At 48.5% G+C, this 26,911-nt stretch overlaps 1 protein-coding gene across 32 annotated transcripts in view; it reads left to right on the plus strand.

The window, feature by feature from the left end:
• Window positions 1-26,911, plus strand: part of MAP2 (microtubule associated protein 2) — a 273,633-nt gene that overhangs the window by 188,668 nt on the left and 58,054 nt on the right. For all 32 annotated transcript variants that reach the window (XM_064515289.1, XM_064515292.1, XM_026116678.2 and 29 more), the window contains one exon: window positions 11,591-11,876. In XM_064515289.1, coding sequence (XP_064371359.1) covers window positions 11,615-11,876 — 262 coding nt within the window. In that variant the 5' untranslated portion in view covers window positions 11,591-11,614. The remainder of the gene's footprint in view (window positions 1-11,590; window positions 11,877-26,911) is intronic.

A 26,911-nucleotide genomic window follows, 5' to 3' on the forward strand; every position in this document is an offset into this window, starting at 1 on the left:
TGTTTCAGTGCAAGATCCCAAGATCTGAACTGTAAGTCCTTGCAAAGGAAAAGCTTCCACTGAACGTGAGGGCTTCGCAGGCAGCTGCTGTGATTTCAGGTTCCCTCCCCATCCGCTCGCTTCTCCGTGCCCTCCTCCCGCCGTGCTCGCAGGCGCTGGGGGAGTGCTGCTTGCTTGCTTTCCTTTTGTAGGCAGTAGATCTGGGTGAGTAAAGATTTGGCAGGGAAAAGCTATCTCATGATAAAATTATATCCCAGATGTTGTGATTTCACTGTCTAGAGCTTTTATGAGCACAAAAGATTTCTAGGTATTCTCATTTCCAGGTAAGGAGAGAGGTGTTTTCCCCCACCCCCCCCAGTATACAGTCATGAGTCATATGAGCAGGTGTCTCAATGTGTGTGGACAGTGTATTTTTAAGGCATGCAAGCATGAGTGTATATCTAGATAATAGAAAGTGCTTTGTTTGTAACTTTGTTATTTAAGAAACAATAGGAAGGAATGAAATAATCCTGCTGCTTTTGTGGGACCAAGATTTCCTAGCACAACGATGTCTGCTCAGAGATTCCCCAGAAAAGAAAATTCCAGCACTAGCTAACCCATGCCAAGTTTGCTATAAATATAGAAGCAAGCAGACTTTGCAGATAACCTCTTTCACCTCCAATTTTCCAACCCTTCGTCATCTTATTTGTATTTATTTATTTACGGTTAGATATTTTGGGCTGCAGTTAAAAGCATTGGCTTCTGTTGGCTGTAATGGGTTACTGGGCCCTTGCCTCTCAGGTTTTCTGACCATGAAACTGAGAATCGAAGATGCTTAAGTGAGTCTGGATGGAGGGACCTCAGAACAAGCTTTCTTCTGCCTGATGCTCTTTTTCAGCATGAATAAACAATGCTTCTGTTAGACAATAAGATGTTGCTGCTTCCACTGTGTCCCCGGCGTGGTTGCCTGGCATGTCTGGTGCCTCAGAGAGAGGCTAAAAGCACTCTCAGCAAAAGAATAACCTGCTGCCCTTGGCCTGGGGAGAAAACCTTTTTTCACATGGGCAAGAGTTTCTGCCCAAAAACACTGGAGCAGCACAGGGCCTCGAAGATCCTTTCACGTTATCTCTTCCATGCTGCATTCTCATGTCAGGATCCCTGTATTGCTTAGTGGAATAATCGAGAGTGTCCCTTTGCTTCAAGGTACGAAAGGACAGAAATAAGCTTAGATGGTGGCTGGGTCAGGAAAGCCTCCCCTGGAGTTACTGATCTGCCCCTTGTTCTGGGGCACGCGGCCCTGGAGGCTGGCAGAGGGCTGCAAAAGCTGCCTTCCAGGTTTTTGCTGTGGGCTGTTTTCCCTGCATGTTTTTATATGGAAGAATCAGCCTGAAATCAGCCTAAGACATACATGTTTCCTCTTTACCATTCGTGGTAGCTGACATGGTGATCCTCATAGGTCTCCCAAAGGCAGTATCTGGGTATTTCCAAAGGTTTTATGATAGTAGGTGTGGAATTAGTTTTGAAAGTTAGGCAAGACCTCTGAAGAGTCCAAAATGCAGATATGTTTGTAGAGGCAGTATTTAAAAAAAAATTAAATCTCACTGAGTAAAGTTTAGATCATGTGAAAATGCGTCATGTTTAGTGAGATCTTGGTGAATCTGAAAGAAATAGGGGATATGAAATAAATGCATGTTTGTGAAGAGGAAGGAAAGCCCCCAGTGCTGTTAACATGCCTGTTCTAGATAAGTGAGGTTCTGGTTATATGGGCTTTTGCTTAGCAGCTAAGTGTGTAGCAGCTCTCTGCTAAGCGGTCTGGTTTGCTGTGTCTGCATTCAGCATAGCTCCACTGAAGTTAGCAAGAACATAGACCTGTCCTGCATGGAGAATATGCAAGTAGCATATTAGCATAATTAATTAAATTCCTTATTGCCTAATTTGAGCAATCATCCATCATGAAGTCCCTTGAGAAAAGATATGCAGCATCAGATCAATGTGTCTTAATAAGGTTGGTGTGTATGTGGGGGAAAGATCCTGCAAATTTTCAATCCAACCTTTTTGTGGGCTTTAAGGCTCCTGAATTTGTAGCTCAGTGACTGCTCAGGTGAGGTTATATCCGAAGGCACTTACAAAGCCTCGCTGATGCCCGCGGTGCTGGAGGTTTGCCCCTGCAGGCAGCGCGCACTCCGCCCGGGGTGCTCGGCATCGCAGCTTGCCACGTGCTGCCAGGTCCCGCTTTCACCCCTACGCACCCCTGCTCCCTTCCTGGAGGGGCTGCAGGAAGCACTACAGACTTCGCTGGGCTGTTGGGCCTGCCTTAGGCAGCTTGGCTTAGGTAGAAAGCTGAATTTTACTCATAGGGAGCTATAATAAGTAGTTAAGATCTCTCCTTAAGCAGAGTAGGGCTTCAGTGAAATAAGACACTTGTTCTTCTCGAGTACAGATTTCTTTTCCGTGCTCATTTCTCTTCTGAAGTATGCCGTGCATATATCAAGCTACATACTTTTTTCTCTGATGAAGAATTTTTCCTCCAGCTCGGCTGTGGTGTTGTTATGGATTTCAAACTTTCGTCTTGCCAAGGATTGAAGGGACTGCAGGGGTAAGAGGGAAAGGTGCAAAAAAACAGCTTTTTTATTGCAGGCATGCTTCCTGGATGCTGCTTTTCCCCTAAAAACCATCTCCTTAAATACAAGGAGATTTGTATTTGTAATACATGGGGGGAAATCCTTTATTTGCTTTGGTAGTGAAACACACACTATAAAAATGCAAATAAGACTAAGATATTGGGACAAGTGTTTATTTCAGTAAGACTTTAATATGCAGTTGAAAATCTCTGTATATTCATATTGTGGAAGAGCCAAAGTGTACCCTGTAGAAAGTCCTAATTTCCAGGTAGACTATTCCGTGGCTTTTGAAAGCAAGGAGGTTAGGAGCGAGAACCTGCTCAAAGGCCCATAAAACATTTTTGAGAGGCAAGGCCACTTCAGCCCTTCCTCCCCGAGCAGTCCTGTCTAGCAACGCAGCTGGCAGAATTCCTCTGAAAATAATCTGAAAGATGAGGTAGCGTGAGTTTGCCTGTGACTCTTTGTCCTCTCTGGTCACGCTCCAAATGACTGCGTGTTATTTGCACACAGCACTTGTAGCTGGTGGCAGTGGTTTGCGGTCTTTCCTCTGCCCTCGGTACTTCCGAAATTGAGGGTAGAAAAGCCAGCGTGGCCACAAATGCTACTTGGCTCTTTTTCAGTGCCCAGGGCTGTAAGTCGGGGCCTTCCCAGGAGCAGTTGTCGCTGGCTGGCCGAGGTGCGGAGCCACGTGTTTCGAACAAGCCTGCCAATTGCAATTTGTTTTCCCGAGTGCGCGGAGAGGGCTAACGATGCCCATTTGAAATTGTGCTTGGTGGAAAAATCGATGCCGTGTGTCTGACCCCGAGGTGCTCCCTTGAGAGCAATCTCTTCCTTATTCAGAGCTGGTTTCACCGAGTCTCCTGGAAACGAAAGACTCCACCGAGAAATCTGGGAGGCTTCTGGCAGCTAGGAAACACTCGCGGCTTCCCGGCAGCTCTCCTGCAGCGCATCCGTGGCTCCCGCTCCCCGAGGCACGAAAGAGGGGCGAGCGCAGGTAGGATGGAGCAGTGGCGGCCACCTCTGTTACTGCTCAGAAGACGGGGCTGTCACCACACCTCGTGTTAACAGGCTGCTTAAAATTGCTGAAGGATTGCATGCGTTTGAAGCTGGAGAGACTTTGTTTCTTAGTGTTTGCACCTTTATTGGCTGACGTTGTTTCTTTAATGCTGTTGCCATCCTTAGCACGGACTGAATTTATCAGTAATAAATTTTGCTGTATTTCATATTGCGGATATCAGGTATGGTTGTCATGGTGCTGTTGTTATGGCTACCGTCTCCTTCGCCAGCTAAAATGCCTTTCCTCTCTCCTGCAGGAAAAGATGATGATTAGTGATAGATGTGTGTGTGAGTGCATTTGATGAATGGTGTATTGGGTAAAAAAATACAGCATTGTGGATAGAAACTCTTTGTCAAAAAGGAGCAGCGTTGCAGTGGGAATGGCTGTGCAGAAATTTTCCGATTTTTTTAAAGTTGAAGTGCGCCCTAAACAAGATGTTGTTTTTGAAGGCAGAAGCTGCTATTGCTATTACTTCACAACTGAAAGAGAGAATTGCACCCAATTTTAGATTTCGGAAGTTGGAGCATGTTTGAGACGTTCCTGTGCGTGGGGGTGAGCCAGCCCCTGGCTACTGCAAAGGGATGTGTTGGGGCCGCAGAGCATCCTGCGGCAGGTCGCGTTGGTAGCGCTCTGCTTTCCAGGTGCCAGGAGAAATTAGTAAATTCTCCAGGAAAGAAGAGCTCTGTCAGTCGGGAGCAGCAGCTGAAAGACTCATTCTCACATATTATTTGTTCCTAAATTCCTGCAGCAGGGTGGACCTATTCGCCACCAGTGCAAATGCAGGCTCTGCAGTGTATTCTGCTCCCAGGAAGGAGCAAGAGCACAGTATCTCGTAGGTACGTTCCTTATTCACTGCTCAAAAGACCCTTTTTCAATTTCTCCTCATTCTGTTCTTTCCCAGAGCTGTAAAAAAGACGGAGCAGGACGAAGCTCGTGCGGTTGTGTTAGCTTTGGCTAGCGTGCCTCTGATCCGTTGCAGTGATGTATGCCAGAGCCCAGGAGCCCAGCTTTGTGCTTCTGAATGTCTCATTTCCCAGGGAAGCAGAGTGCTGCTGCCTCTAGGCCCTCGCGTGCACTGGAGGGCTGTGCTGAGCGGCTGTGCAAGGTGTGCTCCTTGGTACGCAGCAGCGAGGCCTTCGACAGAAGTTCTCGTTGCTCAGAGTGAAAGCATTTCCCTCCGCGATCCACCCCAAATGACGTTCAGCCCGTAGACTATTATATATCAGTTGTCTTATCCTGCTTTTGTTACTGTTAAAACATGTGAGCTATGCTTCTGTCAGAGTTAGTCTAGCAGCTCAGTCACCAGGCCAGCGTTGGAGGATGTGGTGTTCTGCATCCCAGAAGGTTCCTTCTTTTTTAGAAACCTCTATCATGTTTTTTGGCTACTTAAAGGACCATTCTCAGTTTGGATGGTACCTGCATCTTGCATGGACCCTTTATCGGCTTCTTTATCTCATCTTTTGATTGAAATGGTGGGTTTAGTGTGTTTGTTTCGTGGGACTGGCAAAGCTCTGGTGTGTGAATAGAGTAATTCTTAGAGCGATTCCCCTGTTATGAGGTTGGCTGGGGAATAGTTTCTAGATTTGAAGGTAATTCTAAGCTGGGGGAACGTTTCATAAGTGACTTCTCTGCTTTCACTTGAATTCTGTATTTCGGGAGGAAGACTTTCCATAGAGTTTAAGTTTTGCTTAGCTAATTTTAGCTTTTTATGCTTGGCCGGATGAAGGATGTGCTCCAATCTGGCCTGGTCTGGCGCACATTAAAATCTTTTCATTGAGCTAAGTAGATTTTGAATTAGGCCCTTTGGGCTTAACATCCAGGTTAAAATTATGGCTTGGCTTGTTTCATTGCAGTGAATGAAAAACAACTATGTGGAGCAAATACACTGCACTGTAATTAAATGTTCTATCTGTACCAACAGCAAATAGGTAAGATAGGTATCCGTGCCCATTAACGGCAATGCTTTTAGCCTTTTAAAAAATCTGTTATTTGTTCTCCTCTGCGTTGCTCTCAGTGCGTAAAACAAGGATGGTCTGCGAGGTGAGTCACCCCAGCCCACGGCGAAGCTCCGACTCCCAGGCGGGAGGCTGCGGCTGCCCCGCGGGGGCTGCGCGGTGCCGGCCCACGCCGCTTCCCGCACCCGGCGACAGGGATTCCCAGCGGGCTCTGGGCCCTTGGATCCAGCCAGCAGGGAGCCGCGCAGGAAGGAGCGGAAAAAGGCAGGAATACGAGCAGCAGCTCCCCTGGCTCTCGGATCACACTGGCAGAGGCGGTGCTGTAGGTCTGATCGACTGCTTAGGAGCCTGGGTCCAGCCCTCGTTTTCAGCTCTGGCGAGGACTGCAGTAAATTTTCTTGGTCTTTCTACAGGGAGCTTCCTTTGTCCCACCTGTGGTCCAGGCACCTTCCATAATTTTTCAGCCGTTTTGGAGTCCAAGGTACCATCAAAAGAATGAGTCACAAGATTTTCCAGAAAAAATATGTGGCTGTTGACTAACTGTTTGCCATGTAGGAATAACAAAGCCTCTATAACCCCCCGAACCTTGATGAACACTACCTGTGGTTTTAACCGATGCGAGGTTGTATTTAAGAGAATAGTATTTTTCGCATTGTCTAGATAGAGGGATTTAGCTGCAAGCTGATAACTTCAGCAGCAGACAAGAAATATATTGTGTTTGCTATAAATTGGCAGAGAAATCTTTGTCCTGTCTTAGGCTTGAAAGGTAGAGTGGCTCACACTGAGATGTGTAATTCTGTCTAATAATATACTATATTACTAGAATTATGGCACTTAGGCATTTAGGATCAACTGGTATATTTTGTCAATCATCTAGTGTCTTGTGGACCATGACCAACCATTTTAAGTAAGATGGAAGCTAACATGATTCCTGTCAGACACCATTAGGCTTTCTCTCCATTTATGATATATTTGCTGTGATTCTTTGTGATCAGTGTGATGCAGACCACTCACATCTAAAAAAATTAAATTAGTTGGAGAGAAGAGCCATGTTAAAGTGAAATGAAAGGGTAAAATGCAGCTGCAAAGCTCTTCATATGTTTGTTGCATCTGAAATTAGCCCTCTCATTTTCTGAATATTTGGAGATTCCTTCTGAGACACTGCCACCAATGGTATTTGTGTGCAGCATATGAGAGCTAAGGCTGAGCTTTTGGTTATTGGAAATTGTCCATCCAGATTTTCCATCTTCTGTCTTCTGACTCTTGTTTTTATTCCTGCCTCCTGATACCTACCCACTGGCCTTGACTCTTCTAAGCATAGTTGTTAGCAAGTCGAGAAGTTGAATGGCAAATTCTCTTGAGACCTTTTCACCCACAGTGCTTGATACTTAATATTCAGACACATCATCATCAGTTACTGGTGCACAGGCATGAATTAAAGCTTTTTTTTTCTTTGTTGTGTTATTTGTCAGTGTGAGTTAGATCACACCCTACAAAGGTGTACCAGACCCACAAGTGTCTGGTTTGTTTCCTCAAAATTAAAGGAGGAATTTTTTTAAAATATAGCTCATTTTGAACACATCTTAATTTCATTCTTCTCTGCTCCTTGTTCACCACTGGGCCTGCTTCTTTTTGGTGCCTCTTCAAATATTATGACCAGCTCACCTCATTCTCTTGTAGGCTGCTGCGTTTGGGAGTTTTGCGAGCCCTGGATGCCTGTGTTCATGCCGAGCATGCCTGTTCGCCACAGCATGCTGTCCAGGAGCCATCTCCAAGCCGTCCTGAATCCGGTCAAGCTCATCCAGATCTGTTCATGCCAGGCAATTTTTTTCTTTTGGAGGAGTAGTCTGTTGTCTCTCCTCTTAGGAACCTTCATTTTCCTTCTCTCCCCTGCATTTGAATTGTAGTTCTTGCTCTGTGCATCCAGCTGACTGTTTCTCTTAGTTAACCAAAATTAGCTTTTCTGAAGTCAGATAGCCTCATCTCACCATGAATGGGATCATTGACACATGATGGGAAAACACGGTGCGAAGCGGCAAAGCAGGGAATTTGTAAAATTCCTCAATATTGACCTATTTCTGTTCTCTTAAGCGAAATTCATAGCAAATTCAGCCCCTTACATGCAGGGGCAGTGTTAGGATGATGTTAAGAGCGTTCTGCAAGATGTACTTGCAGAACGTACTGCAGGGCAGCTAGCGCAGCGGGGGGTTAAGTCAGCAGGGTCTCAGGCTTTGCATATCGCGCTCTTGCAGTACATTACTGTGGGTAATTGGTTGTGTGTTGAGTTCAAAGCATTCAGGCTTGGTTCAAGCCGCGGCAGCAGGAGCAGGTGTCACATAAGAGAGCATATGGGTGAAGAAATATATATACAATGCCTGTGAAAGGAGGTGGTAACTGCAAAGTCGGACTGTGCGTCCCCCATGAGGCTTATCTCTCTGTGTTAATTCCAAGTTATTTAAACATTTTCTGTCTCTATGCAGCTCCCAAATGGCTGAAAAGGATGGGGCAGTTAGTTTTTACCATCATTTCTGCTGCAAGGTGTTAGTTTAGAAAGCAGGATGTCCAATTCAGCCCCGTAGTGCTGTCACTGGTGCACTACCAGAGTTGCAAGGACATGAATGCAAGGTCTGTGAAGTGTCTTGCTGCTGCTTCACTGCCGCGGCCGTCGACAGCCGTGGCTGTAGCGCACTGGCTCCGGAAAGGGAGCGAGCAGGGTCTCCGCAGCAGAGCGGCCGCTCCGAGCAGGCGTCGAGGGGAGCAGCTTAAAGAGGGAGCAGGCTGCCGTAGGCCGGCCTCGTGGGGCTGGCGGAGCTGAGCCCGGCCTGCGCCGAGGGCACGACGGCGCTCGCCTGCGCGGCCGCTTAGCCTGAGGTCGACCTAGGGTGGCCTCAACCCCCGTGTTTTACAGATTTTAAGAATTTCAAGCATGACATTTTGAGAGGATCCTGTTCCTTTCTGATATTTTTCGAAGGCCTTCATTGCAGTTTATGCAAAGAACAAGAAAGAAGAAAGAGGAAAACAACTTTGTTTCCTTAAAGTGATGTTGCCTTATACTGTCAAAACTATTCCAGATTTCTTCTTGTATATCTAATAGCATTATAAATACTGCCATAATACTTGTCTACGGTTCGTATTTCTGTGTCAATATTTGAATTACCTGCTTAATTTTATTCCGTAGGAAGTTAATTAAATGATGTGAAAGACAGGTGCCCCGATGGTACCGAATACGCGTGTGTATTTGGGGTTTGAACCCGGGTCCTGTGCGAATCGGCACTTACAACAGAGCTGCTGCTGAAGAGCCAGGGACAAAGCTGCCTTGTGACTCACTCGCCGTGTTTCTCCTCGCGTTATAAACTGTGAGAGCACTTGATGAATAAGAGTCAAGAATGAATTCATCCATGTTTCGCTCTGTAACCATCTATTATAAATACTGAGCCAAATTCTGCCTCCAGATACACACAGCTCTCATTGAAGCCTGCCCACTGTATTTATTTTTAAAGATAAAAGCACTTCTGTTCCTTGCACAGAGGACTTGTGTGGCACCGTCCATTGTGGGGATGTGAATATCCTTCCTCAAGAGCTTGGCGGGAAGGAGGGGGCGTCTGCCTCGAGCGGCAAAGGGCGCTTTGGCGATAATCACCCCAGAGCTGTTGCAGGGGGACAGTAACCATTGCTGTCATCCAAACGAGTCTCAGAAAGGCGTTCCCCGCCATCGGGTCTCGTATAACCCTCGCACGGCAGCGATTCGGGGCTCCTCTTCGGGCATGACTGGCGTTGAGCTGCTGAAGCTGATGGGCAGGCTCCTGCTGTCTTGGGTCAGTTCAAAATGCACGGGTTTGGTGGGGCAGAGCTTTGAGTAAGATTTTTTTCTCTTTTCTTTTTTGTTTTTCTGGTCTTCTTAAAGGACACACATGAGAATCTCTCCTTTTCCTTGCCCAGAAGAGGCTCCGTCCCTTTCTCAGGTCCCAAAGCGTCGGTGGCTTTGGCCGCACGCCACTCAGGCCTGTGCAAAGGGAATACGTGTCCCGGGGCCTCGCGTTCTGGAGAGGGCTCCCATCGGAAAACGTTTTCGAGTGTCACGCAGGGAACAGGCCTGGGGGCAGAGGGCTGTCCCCGCTGTGGTGCACGGGAGGTGATCCTCGCCCCGCTCGGGCTCTCTCCCCCACAGCTCCCCCATCAGCTCCGCGGTACAGTCTGAGGTGACTGCGTTAAGGCTTTCGCTGCATGTGCAGCCTCTCGCCAACGAGTCTCCTGTTAGGGGTGAAGGAGGAAGAGAAGGCAAAGGGACGTGGAGCACGCTGGCTGTCTCTGGTTGACTGAGGCTGGTGTCAGTGCTTTGCAGTTCTGCTCAGGCCACCATTTCCATTACAGCCCGGAGGACGCGCTAGGCGCGGAGCTTCGCCTCTTCCCGCGGTCTTTAGGCGATTTGTTATTCCCCAAGGAGCGCTGCCAGGTCGTGGCGAGAGCCTCCGGAGCTGCTCCCCCCGCAAAGCAGCCCGGTTTCTCGGGGAGGGGAGAGGGCGGGTGAGTGTGTGCATGTGTTAGTCCCATTTCGGGGAATTATATCGTTTGAGTCACATTTTTATTGCGAATGCAATCTAATATTCATGATTCACCATGACTTTTTTAGTTCAAAGTAAAAGTGGCTCCGAAAGCCATTATTATTAAACAATAATATCTGATCAGAAGCAGGGATTGTATTATCAATTGTGAATAATTATCAGACAAATGTAGCTTTTTGTCGTGTTTAGAGGTTTGTTGCAAACTAGTTTCATGGAAACAGGTGTTCTGTATTTTGGGTTTTTTAAATCACTGCGGAGTATATGTGACATCCAGTTTTCTGCCTTCTGTTCTAGACCGTTCAGCCTCTCCAGTACGGAGTTGGTTGACTGTGTTCTTTGATTTGTTTCTTTTTTTTCCCCCCCACAGGGAAAAATATGTGGCAAGTGCTTTCAGAAAAGGCCTGCTGGTTTTTACTTCCATGTAGCTAGCTTAAATCAAGCCTTTATTTCCCCTCCCGCCAAGGCTACCTAATCATCCAAACACAGATTACAATGTATTGTTTTACTAGGCTTGTGTACTGAGGAGCTACTGCTACGCTTTTCTGTGAGGTATAGCCAAAGCCTATGGCTTGTACAGTGGCTTCTCTTCCTGGCTTGGACAAGTAAGAGCTTATGAACAGGAGTAAAAGACATGTGAAGTAGCAAATAGTGATTAGTTTTGTTTATGTATAAATACTGGTAGTCATAAGAGAATGCAAATGCTTGTGTGAAGAACAACTGTTCCCCCCGTGTTGTTTTGGGACAAAAGGGAATGAGTGTGAATGTTCACAAAATAGCAAGTAAGAAGGGGTATAAACAGGGTCAGATAGCACATATGTTCAGGAACCCAGTGTATGTTCTTAGATGTCGTTTCTCTCATGGCTAACAGCAGATTGCAGACTCCCTAGAGGATGGATCGTCTTTTCGTTCTGTGCTTGACGAGCACCCAGTTCGCTGCAGGCCTAGGTCACGACTGAGCCTGCTGTTTGCAACTGCACTGACGGTTTTTTAATAGCAGCTACACTTACTGAAGCAATTTTTGCACTCTTCCCTTTTATCACCCCTGGAAGATGTCATTATGAAGATTGATTCACTTCTCATTAAGTGGGTCTGCATTTAACTGCGATTAATGAGTTAAAATCAGATTAACAAAAGGGCAACCCTCGAGAAACTAGTGCTAATAATTGCAAGGCACACAGGCATCGTACAGGATTTAACCCATAATTTTTACTAGTTGTGGTTTGTTTTGGTTTTAAAGCGGCTCACTCGTGTCCAGACGAGCCGAGACACTTGGGCGTTGAAACCTCCTGTCACGTGCCGCTGGAGTTGCCCGGCAGTGCTGCGGGGCAGCGTGTGTGTCCTGGGTCCGGCTGCTGCCTGCGAGCCGGGGACGCCGTCGCCTGCCTGCGCTCATCTCCCCTGCTCGTGTCGTTACAGGGCAAGCGGTGAAGGAGAGGAAAAATGGCGGAGGAGAGAAAAGATGAAGCCAAGGCACCGCACTGGACTTCGAGTCAGCTCACAGAGGCTTCTTCGCACCCACACTCACCTGAACTTAAGGACCAAGGTGGTGCGGGTGCCGGACTGGTCAGGAGTGCCAATGGCTTTCCCTACCGCGAGGACGAGGAGCCGGGGCTGGGCGGACAGGAGCAGCAGGGCACGTACTCGCGAACCAAAGAGAACGGCATCAACGGGGAGCTCTCGGCGGGGGACAGGGAGACTGCAGGTAACGCACCCAGCCTCGCCGGGGCCTGGCCTTGAAACGCGTGGCTCTGCAGACCACTGGATTGTATTTCCCCATGGTGAAATGCTTGCTGGCCGAGGCAGGAGCCAGAAAGGCTCCTTCTGCAGCAGCTCCTTTGGTGGCCTGCCAGCCATCCCGCAGGGCAGCGCTGACACGAGGGAGCGAGCTGGACGTGCAGCTCTGAAGAGCGCTAGCTCTTTATAGCAAGGGATGTATCCTAATTCAGGCTTCCGGGCCATGCTCTGAGAAGACATTAGGAAATGACTGATGGCGGCTTAGGGTGGTAGATGGGATGATTCACCTCACTGGGGTCAAGAGAACGTGTTGGTGTAGAGGAGCTGGTTGCCTACTTGGGACTGGGAGGAGGTGGGAAACCACATTCAGTTGTTGTGTATGGGGAGTCCCCTTCTCCTCTGTGTGTTTGTGTGTGTGAAGGCCGGATTCTGCTGGTATTTCTCACAATAACAACACCTCCCTGAAAGCCACCAGCTATTTACAGAATAATGTGCTGCTCGGTGTGACCAAGAATACTACGATTCAGCGTGAGCACTTACGTACCGTTGCCTAGGCATATTTCCCTCTATTCTCACTGGGGTTTTGTCTGTTTGTAAACTACACTAGGATTTTAGGAATTGGCTTGTTATTCGGAAAAAAAGTGCAATTGTGTCAAAATGAGATACGCAAGGCAAGTTTCCTGTTTTAGAAATAAATGCTAATTCTCTGTGCAGAGTTCCCACTTTAAATCCCAAATGCACAGTACAAGAGGAATTTCTCTTGTAAAGACACTACTGCCCTTGATGCATCCATCCATGCATGCTAAGGAGATCTTTCTAGCAATGTTTGTTGGCTGTTGACAGCACTTTGAGATGCTATCCATAATTTCTCAGCAGTTGGAGAATTTTAAGTCTCTCAGACCCTAAAGTGATTTCATAAGGGATTGTACCAGAAATGAATACCTCTGCTAAAAGTAAATAGATTTAGATTTTAAGAGTCTCTTCTTGTGAACAGCCGAAACTCGAAAGCGAAAGGTAAGAGAAATCTTTGTAAGCATTCAGGTGAACACATTTTTGATGATTCTTTGGGAGGATGATAACAAGATCTGTGTTTTTGCTGTAACCTAACTGTGTACTGTGCTTAGCCAGCAAGTAAGCATGAACAGCTGTACAGCAATCCCAAAGGTAAGATGCTGCAGTTCTTAGGTGTTGGCTTGGGCCTTGGAAAAACTAGGTTCATTTCTTTTCTTTGCCACAGATGTTTTGCGTGGTCTTGAGCAAGTCCCATGCCTGTACACATCACAAAGTGGGAATAACTTTAAGGAATAAAGAGGCGTATCCCCTCCTTATAAAGGCTGTTACAAAAAGAAATATAGGAAATCACGTGCAAAGCTCAGGCTCTGGGCGGTGTTCAGTGTCTGAGAGAGACCTGAACATTTAACCGAAGAGTTTGCAGTCAGTGGGTGACAGGAGGCAGGAACCTAGTGCTGCCTGTCAGCTGGCCGTGCGGCAGTGTATCTTCGTGTTGCTCGTGAGGCAACAAGTTGGGCAGCAGAGCAGATAAGACTGGGGCAGCGTGTCTGGGGGAAGTGGTGGGGCTGGGGAAGTACACTGGCCTAGGGAGCAAGGGAGCCCTTGATCTGTGTGAGGTTAGTTCAGTCAGCACTTTATGGCCTCGTTTCCTCCTCCTATGCTCTTTACACGCTGTTTGCTTAGACTGAAAAATCTCTGGTGTGGGGACTTACTGTCGAAGTCGTACACTTACTGCTGGGAAGACTTACTATAGCTTATTCCATGGCATCCTAGTCTGTGCTTGAACATCAGGAAGCTTCCTAGAACTGCTTGCCTTCACACACAGAACTCTTGTTCTCCGGAGACGTGAATCCAGCCCTTGAGCTCTGCCTCACCAGGAACATCAGGCAGGGCTGCAGCTGGAGCCCTGGCGCACCGTGTAGCGCTGCGCGGAGGCAGACGTGCCAAGGACCTGGACCAGTGCAGGGGCGACTCCTGACCAGGCTTCGTTTCTGCGAGTGTCTGGCTGGCGAGACGTTTCCGTTTTGCCTCGCACTTACGTAGCTTTTCCGTGGCACCTCTGTGCCTCCCAGCCCGAGGCTGGCGCAGGCAGTAAGTGAAAACACTTGTGAATGGCACGATTTCATCCTAGTTAAACCCATATCTAATTCATGCTCTTTAATGTAACGTAAAACACCTTTGAATACTTAAGATGCATTTTTAATCATTTCTCTTTCTAAAGGCCACCAGGAGGAATTTGTCAGCAATTTGCTGTGGTGACAGAAAGGGAAGGGGGCATGCATTGCCGGAGTTAGGATAGTGTGTGCTAGCTGGAGGTGCTTAATGCGTCAGGAGGCAGGAAGCTCGGAGGTGGATTTGGGGTGTTTGATTCAGAGTTTGATCTTGAAATCAGGCTCGCTGTTTGCCACCACCTTCAGGCGTCTTTGCCATGTTTGACTGTACATTGTAACTGCAGTGGGGTATTGTATCAGAAAGGGCTTTTAAATGCTAGTACGATGCACATAATTACTGATAGTGTGACATAGGGTTCGTTTGTAGTAGCTTAGAGTCCAAACAACTGAGGAGAAAATGCACGGGAAGTCAAGGTCAACTGAGATAATTGAGCCAAACTGTGGTTTCAAGTGGATTTACAGGGATTTTATTTTCTCTGTTGCAAGTCCAGCACCATAAACTAGGGAAATCTCTGGCTTCTCTGCCTTCGTGTCGAACTCTGTAAATCCACAGCAACAGCAACAAGGTGAACCGAAGTGAAGCGCTAGTACAAACAGGGCCTTTCCCTGGGCAGCTGCCCATTGCCTGATCCCTTCTGATGAGCGTCCAGTTGTGTTTTGAGGCGTTTAGCCTAAGCAAGCTCTCTTGCACCTGATTAACCCAGGAGCCGGGGTTTATTCACAAAATGGGCCTTCCCTCGGGAGAGGTGTTCTGCAGCAGGCGAATATCCCCTGGGGGCACAGAAGGGCAACGGGACACCCATTCGCAGGGCTCACGCTGCGAAGCTTGAGGGCTGAGTGTTGAGGGGAAGGTTAGCGTCAGGCTGCCAGGCCAAAGGCGCCCTATGCCAATGCTGAAGCTGAGGCAAGGGGTGGAAGTGAGGGAGGAAATAACTGTTCTTGCCAAAACACATCTAATCCGTTACTGCGAGTGACAGTTTTAGGTCTGCGCAGTTAAAATTTGCCTTCCTGTATATATGTGTCTCTCTCTGCTGGCATCTGTGTAAGAGTTATTGAGTCTGACCTCGATTTTGGAATCCCCTGAATCTGGCTATTGTGCTGCCTTTGATTGATCCGTCCCCGTATCGCACTGGTAATGGCTGCATTATCGAGGCACGTCAATGCCCTCCTTTCAGATGGCCTGACGGGAACGTGGGAGAGTGCACAGCGCTGGGGACAGGGCAGCCTCGGGGCCGGATCCGGCGGCCGCTGAAGTCAAAGGCAAATACGCATGAGGGAATAGGCCGGTGTTTTGGCACAGCGCATAGAAAGCTGCTGTGGATGCGGCGCAAGTGAGGGTGGTAAAGCGGCTGTCCCATTATTTACACATATATAAACACAAATCTGTCTGTCTATTTATCTATTTTCATATATATCTGTGTGGATAAACCAGCTCAGCACTGCTCCGTCCTCAGCCCATGCTGCTCCCAGAAACACCTTGCCTTTGGGGTGCTCTGCAGCACCCCCAGCCTCAGAGGCACTGCGTTTTAACGTGCTCTCACTGCTCCTTGCCTGTTCTTGTTCGCTCTTACACGCACACACACACAAAGAGCATCTTCAGTGAATGTGCTGGAATTATTAAGAGCGGAGGCTCAGCTCTGTAGCTCTTGTCAAGGCAAACGTTTTCATGTCATACGAGATGTGTGCTGTAAAGGAGGCGTGCTAGTGTAATCTTCCGAAACTCACTCTGAAGTGGGCTGATGTGGAGAGCTTTGGATTGGACCCCATGGCAGAGCAGAGGATGTATTTGACTTACAGTGAAATGTGAGACTGGCAGCCTTTCATTTGCTTACTGGAAACCCATGGTCAGCTCATTGGAAGGAAGCGCTGAAGAACTGTGCAGATGCTCCACAACGTCTCTGGAAACTAAAAATTCGACACAATCCATCGTGTTTGACTTGCAAGGAACTTTAAGGTACAAAGGTTTGTTTTTCTGCACTTAAAATGCATTTCTTTTGCTTTTCAGTAATGTAGTGACTAACCTGTCAAATGTATATAATTAGGAGTAAGGGTAGTTAGATGTATTGTGAAGCATCTTCCACAATATGTCGTTATGTAGAGTGACTCAGCCGACTGAGTGCTTTCTTCATTGTATGCCAAATGCAGGGTTATAGTCGGAGGGGGGCTGGGTTACCCACACAGCTATTCGATGAAATAATTTTTTGACAGATTAAGGGAAAGCATCTCTTGAAATCCTATTATCAGGGCCTCAGGACAGTGAGTCTGTCCTCGTGTCAGTCGATGTGGAGGACAGTGACATGTCCTGCCAGAGTGGCAAACACAGCCCTTCATTAATTGGCAGAGTTTGCAAACCGTCTGGGATGGGAAGGGACTGCCCGAACATTGCGGCAGCCTCTGTGGCGCAGCACGGAGGACCACAGCTTGAGCGCTGCTGCGGTGCTTTTCAGGGCCTTTGAATCACAGGAAGGGTGGATGAGGGGGAGCCCAGGACAGATAAATGGGAGAGGCCAGTATTTCTGGTGGTTATGGGATCCCAGAGGCTGGTACGTGTTAGTCTATAGGTGAAGCAGGAGGAGGAGGGAGCCATAGACCTGTGAAGAAGAGTGAGAAGTAGCAGTATTGAGCTGAGGGAGGAACGGGGGACTAACGAAGGGAGCGCAGCTGGAAGGAGAGGGGAACAGACCCAGCGCAGGGAGAGGTAGGAGAGGTGAAGTGCAGGGTGCCGATGAGACCACAGTGAGACAAAGCAGAGCCACAAAGTGGTAGAGAAAGAAGAAAAAAATGAAGATAAGGTAAGGTAGGGCAGTAGAGAGAGATTCAGAGTTATCTATTCGTGTGTGTGTCTCTTTCTCTTAGATGTAAGCAGCAACACTTCGATGGTACTGCCAATAAACAAACAAACATGCCTTCTTTATGCAAAGGCCCTTTTAGCCTTTCTGCCGCGCGGGACCGCGTTGCCAGAGCTCTCCTTTCTGCTGGCTGTTTGTGCTGGCAGTGCAGCTGCCGACCCAGCACTGCCGGGATCCAGAGAGCCCTTGGAGCTCCTCGCATTGCCGTGACGCCCAGGAAGCCTCCCAGCCCTGGTTTCAGATGCACATGTTCAGCAAGCGGCATGTCCCCAGTAAGATACCAAAGGCAGGCAAAAATAGACAGGAGGATGCAAAATCAGTGACAGTCAAAGATAAATGTGATTTCTATGTTTGTCCAGTTTCTGTTTTTTGTTTTACAGAGCTGGAAGAATGCATCTCCTCGTGTCCTTGGTAGGTCCCTTAGGAAAGGAGCAGTTCATTAGGCATTTTGCTCTCCCTCCCTTTCCCCAGGAAATGTGATAGTAATTACTGCACACCGTGCACCAGCATCTTTGCTGACTTAGATGCAGGCAAACATACCAGACTTCTGAAATTCTCCTTCTGTATGTTAGGTGAAATACAAGTGTTATTTTCTGGGATACGTAATTGGAATATTTTAGACACGATCCAGTTATGTTGCTGAAGAGAGCATAGGCGGAGGCAGCAGAGCCTCTTTGGGGCACTTTTAGAAAATGTTATTTTTACCATTCTCTTTCAGGCTTCCTGTAGGGTCCTCCTCAGTTGTTCCTTGGCAGAGGACTGGGAATGGGGCCAGAGAAATTCCGCCTTTTCCCATGCGTCCCCCATCCCCAGCTATCCTTTCCCTCTGAATATTCAGTAACTGCTGTGGACATATTTGTCCTTGTCTCTGCAGATTCTTCTGTGGCCGGCACTATCGGTCACTAAATCCAGTAAGCTGTCCCTTTTTGCCCAGTCCTCCTACCCTCTCTTGGGAGTTGGCTCTGTCCCCTCTTGGGACTCCAGAAATCAGGCAGTCAGTATCTCGCTCTTTCTCTTTTCCTTAACTTTTTGCCAGTCATTTTTGTGACTTGCTCTCTGGATGTTGAGTGTTTCTTTACGCTAGGACATAGCAGATGTAACAGGAGATGTAATTTCAAAAGTCCGCAGCCCAAACCAGCAGCTTCTGTTGGCATCGGATTTGCCAAAGAGGTCTTCTGTCCTTAAAGCTCCTTGGAAAATGCCCGTGTACGGTTCTGATTCAGTTTTGAAAGCTGGACCTTAAACTGGACCGGGTGCAATAACACCCTCAAAACCAACAGAGTTGCATTCACGCCGCATCAAGGTTGTGTCTGGCTGCGAGAGGGAATTAAGCAGTTATTTCCTTTGTGCTCCCTGCTGTTTTGATTCACGTTGGTGTTTTCGTGTTACAGTATGAGCATCATAAGAGGAAGAGGCGTAAGCAGCTGTGCTTCTTTAAGGAGGGAGAGCGAAAGGCTGCTGCCGGTGTTGGCCTGGCAACGGGAGCTCTGACTTGTTGCAGTCAGCGTTGCCAGACAACGTAATCGATACCGACCTCAGAGATGCGGCATCGAACAATGCGCCTGGAATATGGATGAGATATCTCTGATAACGTATTGTTCCAACCACGCTATTAATTCAGTTTGTGTGGTACGATCGCTGTTTATTATGATTGCCTTTTAAAAATAGCTCCAGGCGTTGTTGTTCTGGGCAGATGTTGCCAGATTGGAGTTGGGTGCCAAACCGACCGGTCTCTGCTGCTTTTCGTTCTGGATAGTGTCCTTCCTTCTTATCTGAAGGATGACTAGCCCATCAAATAAAGGATACCCATCCTGGGGGTTAAATTTTTGTTTTAGTCTCCACGTTTTGTGGTCAAATATTTGCCTCTTGTCTGTCTGTGCTTCCTCCCCAGCCTCCTCTGCCGCTGGCTGCTCTGCAGGGTCGTAGCTCCCCGCTTGGCCCTTTCTGCGGGCTGATCTCAGTCCTCCAGTACCGGCATTAGTTGTATGACTGAGGAGACGGTTGTATCCAGAGGCCCTGTTCAAAACCGTGGCCCACCGGGCGATATTTGGCAGTGGGCAGACGTCTTTTGTGACTGCAGCTAGACGGTCTTATCACTGCAGCCCATGCTGGGATGGGATTTTCCATCTCAGTGTCGATCTGAGAGCAGAAGTTGGAGGAAGGTTCGCTAGCAAACAACAGAGCCTTGTTCTGCAGCCACACAAGCCGTTCTTGTTTCGGGCAGAGCTAAAATGGCAACTTCTTCTCCAAAGCTGCCTTGGAAAGGAGGCGGTAATTTCCTCCTTGGTAACCCCCCGGCCTCCGTCGGAGCTGCCGGTGGGCATTGCCCGCCGCGTTCCCCGGCTCCCTCGCCTCCTGCCCTGGCAGTTCCCCGCTCTGTGGGTCTGGCAGCCCGTGGGGCAGGGGAGCGCGGAGCCCCAGCCCTGCGCTAGCCGGGAACCCCTGGCCTAGCGCCTTTGCAAATCCCTCTCTCCCGTACGGAGGCCAGTGCTTGTGGTTCGGTGCACTTGGCGGTGGCAGCGCACCAGAGCTCCCCCGCCGTCCCGTCCCCGAGCCGGCGGGCTTCCCGGCCAGCCCTCCTGGCGCGCACGGGCAACGGGGGGTTTAACCTCCCTGCAGCCGGGGGTGGGTGCCTGCAGATCACTTGCGAAAATAAGGAGCCGCACAAACAGCCTGCTACTACTGCGCTGCTGCTGCCAGGCGCTGCTGCTTTTTTTGCGTGTTGCCATGCCAACAGCTCGGTGCGCTGAGCGAGGTCTCTTTGTAAGCTCTGCGGAGAGCGAGCCTGCAGCCCGGGAGCTTGTTTAGCATTCAGGAGGGCGCAGCGTCTCTGTGGCGCTTCTGAGCCACATCCAGGCTGGCTCACAAAGGAAGCGAGCATCTGGTTGTTTTTTTTTTTTCCTTTCCTCCAGCATTTGCTTCTCAAGGTTAAGGGAGACGGGGTAGATAGAGAGACGGAGACCAGGAGCGCTTTGCAATTCGAGATTTCTTTCTGCTGTCCTCACTGAGGCAAGACTTCCATGAACATGGCAGGACATTTTTTCTTTGGGGTTTATTTAGGGTGCAAGATATATCCATGTGTGATATGTATGTATGTAAATCTCTTGGTTTGCCTAACCCTGATGAGCTCCTCTGTATGAAGATGGGAAGGCAAGGCCATCGGAGTTTGAATTCAAACAAGGAGCTGGAATGAAAGATTAGAAGGAAGCCAGGGATAAAACCCCCATCTTCGTCTTCCCTGCTGTTTTAATCTGTGAGGTTAAAATACAGAGGACAAACTCCTCTCTTCTCTTGCTGCATTCATCTTCAGAGTCAGGACTGCAGCATCTAGTATGAAGTGGTGTTTTGATTTTTTTTTTTTTTTTTTTTTGTTAGCTGTGTGGAGTTACTACTGGTAGATAGCTGCTTGCTTTAATTTAAATCGTGGTGATGAATGCAGGATTGCATGCCTTTGCCAATTGAAGGAATGGAAATGTACATAAAGCGACTGGTGTTGGGCGGCAGGTGAGCACTGGTAAGGCAGTGCCTCCCCGTACCAGCTGTGGAAAGGTTGATCCGGGAATCCAAAGGCAAAACCCAGAGTGAGGGCTGCGTTCTGGTTGTGCCTCTGTCACTCATTTCTCGGGAGATATTGAGCAAAGCATTTACATTTTCCTGTGCAATCTCACTGACCTACCGCGGAGCAGAGACGGTTGGGCTTGGAAGGCCCCTTCTGAGGCGATGGTTCAGAAGCGCAGCCTTGATTACTCGCAGCCTTGGTTGCTCTGCGTTATCCTTGGGGCCTTCCACAGCACCTGCAGAAGTGCAGCAAACTCGAGGTACTCCAGCCTTGGACATTAGGTTGTGCGAGTGAGCCCTTCTCCTGCCCGTGGAAGAACTTCAATGCTTTAACTTCGACTGCATGCAGTATTTGGCAAATAACTGTGAGATATCTTTACCTCCAAGGCAGGAAAACTTGTTAGCTGCTTTCCAGAGAGTCGTTCTCACTCCGGACTGAGTACATTGAATACTTCATGGAAATCAACTTCACTTCGAGGCAGTTTAGGCTCTGGGAGGGGAAAATAAACTCGATGTATTTCACTTTTTCTGCTCATATTTCACTCCTTGAGACTAATTCATAACAGTACACGATCAGCTTGGTGCAGCTCCAAGCAACCTATGCTGCCTATGGCAGTTATGATGAAGGTGGTCTACAGGCTGTTGCTCTGTCCCTACCGCTGTGCATCTGGAGAGACAGATACATAAAGAAGAGCAGAAGTATCAGCTGCCAGTGCCGTGTAGATGTGACAGTCTTGCTGACACACCAAAACTGTTTTCATCCATAGCCTTGCACTGTATATGAGAGAAGAAAATGGCTTCAGCTGTGGCTGTTTTATGTTACCCCACATCCTGGGCAGATGCCAAATGCCACGTCCAGGGTAATGCAGCCCATGCAGGTTGCCGGTGAGCTCTAAAGTTAACTAATCCTTAGCTGTGCCTGTCTGAGCTGCTTTCTCCTTCCTTTCACGGTCCCTTTTGTCCTTATTTAAGAAAGTGTTGTCCTTCTAAACAACTGCTGTGACAGCTCTTTCTTCTTGTCCTCTCTTTCCTCCATTAAGTTGCATCTGGCACTTTTTCATGCTCCCTCTTCGTACCCTCTGCGTTACCCCAGCCGCGGCCTGAACTTGCGTAGCTGCTCTCCTGCTCTGCCCCAGAAGCAGACCCCTCCTGACGGCTGCGGTGATGCCAGCCCTGCTCTCGGCTGTCCCCACAGCTCCTGGGTGCCCCCGGCCCCAGGGCAGCAGAAGCTCGCACACATTTTTAGGGCGCAGGGAAGACAGCTCTGCTAGGGGAAATGGAGGAGGTAGTGCAGAAGGTGCATGGAGTGCTTTTAATGCATCTCTTGCACCTCACTTCTATACGGGTGCACATTTCTCTTCTCTAATGATTTTGTTTAGTTAGAGGTGGGGGACAGTAGTTTCCAAGGGTAGGTAGGGAGGCAGTGGACAGAAGGCCCCATGAATGGTTGGAGGTGAGTGTGGGTCAGCGGTGGTAGCTTGGCAGAGACGAGACTCTCTAAAGAGTCCATCCGAGCCCATCTGCGGGGATAGCGCCAGAGGAGAGGGAGGGAGACCACAGAGTTGCTGAGCAGGGCACACAGCTGCTAAGAGCTGAACTGCTCTGGAAATCCCCACATCAAGTCCTCTGTGGGACTTGGTTAATCCGTATGTGCCACAGGACCTTTTCTACTGTCTGCCTGTCTGTGGGAGCGCTCACGGACGCCCACGTGCAAGTCCGCCACGGTGCTCCTCCCGGCCGGTGAGGGAGCGACGTCCGTCCAGGTGCAGCCGGGAGGTCCCGCTGGGCAGCAAGGCTGCGAGCAGCTGAGCCGGGCAGCGTTGCTGCATTGCAGAGCTAGCTGTTAGCGGTGTTCGAGCCTTAAGGGGAAAAGGGCACCATAGTGCTGCACTTACGTGTTACCAGGGCCCCAATGGGGTGAATCAAAATTCTGTTGCATTGACGGAATGATTTTCAGTCACTGAAACAGGCATGACTATAAATCCCACACAGTGCACGCACAGTTAATGTTAATTTTAAACTTAAATTCAGCAGTTTGTCTAACGTACTTCTTTTTTTTTTCATCACAGGAAGCACTGTAACGAGTATTTAAAATCAGCTCAAAAAGAGCTAAAAAAGAACTTTAAGAGACATGTCATCTCCTGGTGTAGGTGGCTGTAGCTCCATTGACTTCTGTGGGCTGTTCTCCTATTTATATCAAAAGTGAATTAGTCCTTAAAAGTCAGCTTATTTAAAATTTTAACACATAATTAAGTTCAAGGCAAATTCTGATTTAAAAGCTAGTTACCTATTACGTGTATTTGTTCACACTCAGAGGACTAAATACCACTTTCTCTGTTTTGAAGCCAAAATGCTTTCTTCCTGCATGAGTCCTGAGGAGTCCATGTTTGAGTGAAAAAGAAATACAGCTGCTGCTTACATGCAGGTGATGTTTTGAGCTGATACCAAGCCCTGGGAAAGCCGGGGGACCTCGCTGGATTGCACGGGCTGAGGTCCCGCCTTTGGCTGCTTCGGTGTCGCACGCGGGCTGTACGTTGCGTCGATGATGCATCAGACAAAATAGAACCCAGTTAGTTTTTCCCACCTCTGATTTGGCTAGGAAATGCTGATGGTAGTAAATATTTTATTGCAGTCAGTAACTTAAGGAGATGTGACTCAGGAGATGCATAGGGAGCAAGTATTTGCAGTAATGAGGGTTCATTTTTAAAGCATTGCTTTATTGTGCTGACATTCGTGCGACTCCGTTTTAAGTGACTTTCATATTTAAAGGGGAGGGTGTGAACTGATCCCATGGTGTTTTGTTTTACAGCTGCTAGACAGTGTAGCAGAGGCCTCTGACTACTGAGCACGCAGCGGGGATGTGTTTGGGGAGCTGGAGGAGGTGGCTAACCGGAGCTCTCACGATTGCTGCTGGCTCGTGGCAGGAGCTCCCTTTCGGGTTGTGCTGCTCGTGTGCCATGGCAGTTGGGAGCGGGTGTCCAGCCCTCGCTGAAGAAGGTGACCAGGCAGATGCTACCAGGGCAGTGGAGCTGAAGTAAACGCAGAAGGTGTGGAGGCAGCCCCGGGGGGCCCCAGGGCCGGGGGCCGCAGTGGTGCGTGCAGCCCAGATGCCGTGCAGCAGGCTCAGGTGCCCGGCAGCTCACACGTCCTTTACAGCCGGGCAGGGCAGGGGTAGGGCCCGGCTCGGTTACAGCCAAACACCAGCCTTGTTTCCTAGGGTTTATCATGTTGCAGAGCAGGTATGTTAAGGGTCCGGATGCCGATGATTCAGATTCTTGGATCTAGGGGTAGGTAGGAGGGTCTGCTGAATACATGAAGTACCCAAGGATATGGACACATGAGCCATTTGCTCTGGGCATGCCAGGATGTGAACGTGGTATCTCAGGTGTCCATCTAGATGCCTTTTTCACAGCCACTACAACATGTCTTTTGCCAAAGGATAATCTGTTTGAGTGTCTGTACTGTTGGGGTTCAATGTATTGTATAACCAGAACTTTTAGTTTCCCAAAGCATAAGCCTTTTCTGAGCTGTTTAGTTGGTTAGTTGGTAAGTTCTTGTGACTTAATTGGTCTCTCGCTATCGTTGTTGATACTACAAGACGTTAAAGTCAATGAGTTTATTAGGAAAATAATACTTGTCAGTTATGTTGTAGTTTCCTTTAATTCAAAAGCTGATGTTCCCATTATTTGCCTTCATATCTCCTGCCAATTACTGTTGATATTGCCAACATCCAGATCAAGGACCTACTTACAGCAAAATATTTACACTCACGAAAGCCATTTGAGAGCTAATATTTGAATTCTGTAAAGCTACGTTAGTACTTTTTTCTTCAATATCAAGTACTAATCTGTTGGCATTATTTGTGTTTTATTTGAGCTGTTCATGCTGTTTTGATTGCCACTGTGTATTTCTTTTTCAACACAAGTGCAAAAAGCCATACTTAGAGTCATCATAATCCCAGTGACAAATTCCAAGCTGTGTCTTCCTTTTTTCCATCAGAAGTGTCACTGGGTCAAACATAGGTCTCTTTTCCCCAGAATTTCAGCAGTCTTTGCTCCAACAGAAGTCCCGCTGGCTTGCGGGAGAGCTGAGGGTGAATTCAGGACCTGCCCGCAGGGGACTGCCTAATGCCTCTAAACAAAGAGCTGTTTGGTTTAGAGTCCTGCTGCACCCCGAGTTGTAGTCCTGGGAGGGAAAAATCCATCAGTCCCGTTTGCTTTTCAAATTTGTCAAGGATTGCAAATAGCAACTCTGCGTCGTTCTTTTCTGAAGGAGTATATTCGGGATAGTTTGCCTCACTAAGCAATGCAGGCTACTTTGTGCTTTTGTTGTTGACTTGATTCCACCATGCCAACAATTAGTGCTGGTTACCTTGGAAACTGGTCTGCACCCTACTGAGGTTTTTGACAGGAGCATTTTGACTGAAATTGCTTTGTTTTCCCAATTCTGCGAGCACACATGTAGCTAATCCTTTTGACATGCCTTGCCTGTGCTCCTTGCCTACAATGCAGCAAAATGAAGGAAACATATTATTTTATTCTTTCCATCTGTTTGCATCTTTCTTTGTCCCTGTTTGAGCTTCTGTCCTGCATGAGCTTTAATTATCCTTTGCTTTAACCCATCTGACTGTTAATTTTCTTGGTTGGAGTCTGAGGGGTGACACTGCAAATGAGTGTGAAGTTTTCAGTCTCCTCCTTTCTGGCCGCCTTCCTAGCGACCCTTTCCTTCAGTTTTCTCCTGGAGCTTTTGTTGTGCCTGCAGTTCCACCACATTAAACTTTGTTTCTGCCCTAAACAAGTTCTGCTTTGCGGAGACCAGATGGCATCTTCCATGGCTACTGCTAACTCAAGAGCCGCTGCTCTGCAGCGTGGAGGTGTGAGGAAGCGTTAGCAAAGCGTGAGGGACAATTCTGCTCCAGTACGGCAAGAGGTGAAAGATCCTGTTGGATGAGGACTTTCAGAGGCAAATGTTTGAGCCTGAGCAGTTTCACCTAAAAAGTGGTTGTCACCAACTCAGCTCTTCAGTGGGTTGAGCCTGAGGTTATTGTAGGTTTGAAGAGAAAGAGAGAGAAAAAGCGCCGGAGGCTGAAAGAAAACAGTTTACAAGGTCATGAAAGGAGCGGACACACCATGCATCACTGTGGGGATCTATCACAGACCTAATTTTTGCTCTTGCTATTATAGTTGCCTATTATTTGCAATAATTTGCTGGAAATTTTTGGTGAAAGCTCAGACACCTTCTTTAAAGATCCCTGTCACCACACGTATGTATGTCACCTGGGCTGGTAAACCTCTGTGTTAAAAGACCTAATGGGCTGGAAAGGTGTCCTGGGAAATGAAAGTAATGTAGGTAATGGATTCAGGGGACAGCGGAGGCATGTGCAGTCCGTTGACAGCTGCGGCAACATCAGTAAGAAGTGAAAGAGGGCTTTGAGATGCCATCTTGGCCATTTACAGGGTCTGCTCCCAGATCTTTGGCTCTGCTGTGGCAGTGCTCTAGCCTGTAACCTTGCTTTAGCAGCATCTGGTTGAGTCTCTCTCGATGAAGGAGGATCTCTCAGGTGTCTGGATGACTCCTACTGCAGTTTAAAAGTCAGTGCCAGAGCAGGCTGGCATGGGGATTAGGCAGCACCTGCACCCTCGGGTAAGCCAAGGGATTGTCAGCCCAGGATCAGGAGATGGTATAAAGCCACCCTTTCATCATTTGCTTCTTGAGCTGCCTTGCAGAGGAAAAGGCCAGGGCCCAGGAGTTGGTCCTTCCTAATTTTGTATCACCGTGTGCAGGGTGTTGTGCCCAGCGTCTGGGCTGGATCCCAGCAGGCTGCTCTGGGGCAGGAGAGCGCTGGACCACGCAGGTAGCCTCCCCTGCTGTGTGGCTTGCGTCAGGGTCTGTTAGAGGGCGAGCCCTTGTCTATAGAGGCGGCGGTAACTTCTGCAGCTGTAGGACCTATTAAAGCCAGCAAAGAGGAAAGGTCGTGGCTCCCCATGCCATCAGCAGCTTGTCCAGCATCTTCTGCACATGCTGTTGCCCTGAAAGGGTTTGTCCCTGAGTTCCCCGTGGGGCAGAAGGACTCCAGATGTCCTGATCTGGCATCCTGGTGGCTGGTGTTCATGAGATTATAAAAGAGTCAGGCTGGCTTCCAAGAGCAGAAGCAGAAGGTACTTACTGGTTCGAGTTTTAATTTTGGTTTAAGTGAACGTAATGCTCAAGAAGGATGCCTGCGTGCCCTCTCAGCAGAGCAGAGCACTCTCTTCCCCACCAGACAACAGCTACGGTGCGAGGAGCAACTGGGCAGATGTGGCCTGGCAGCACAGTCGGGCCTTGGTCTGAAGTGACAGCCTTTAAGGGAGAGGCAGAAGTGCTGTCCGGGTGCCTGTTAGTTCCTGGCCTCTCGGCTGAGCCTGCCCGTTGTC

This window comes from Dromaius novaehollandiae, chromosome 7, assembly GCF_036370855.1.
Source record: "Dromaius novaehollandiae isolate bDroNov1 chromosome 7, bDroNov1.hap1, whole genome shotgun sequence".
Classification (NCBI taxonomy): domain Eukaryota; kingdom Metazoa; phylum Chordata; class Aves; order Casuariiformes; family Dromaiidae; genus Dromaius; species Dromaius novaehollandiae.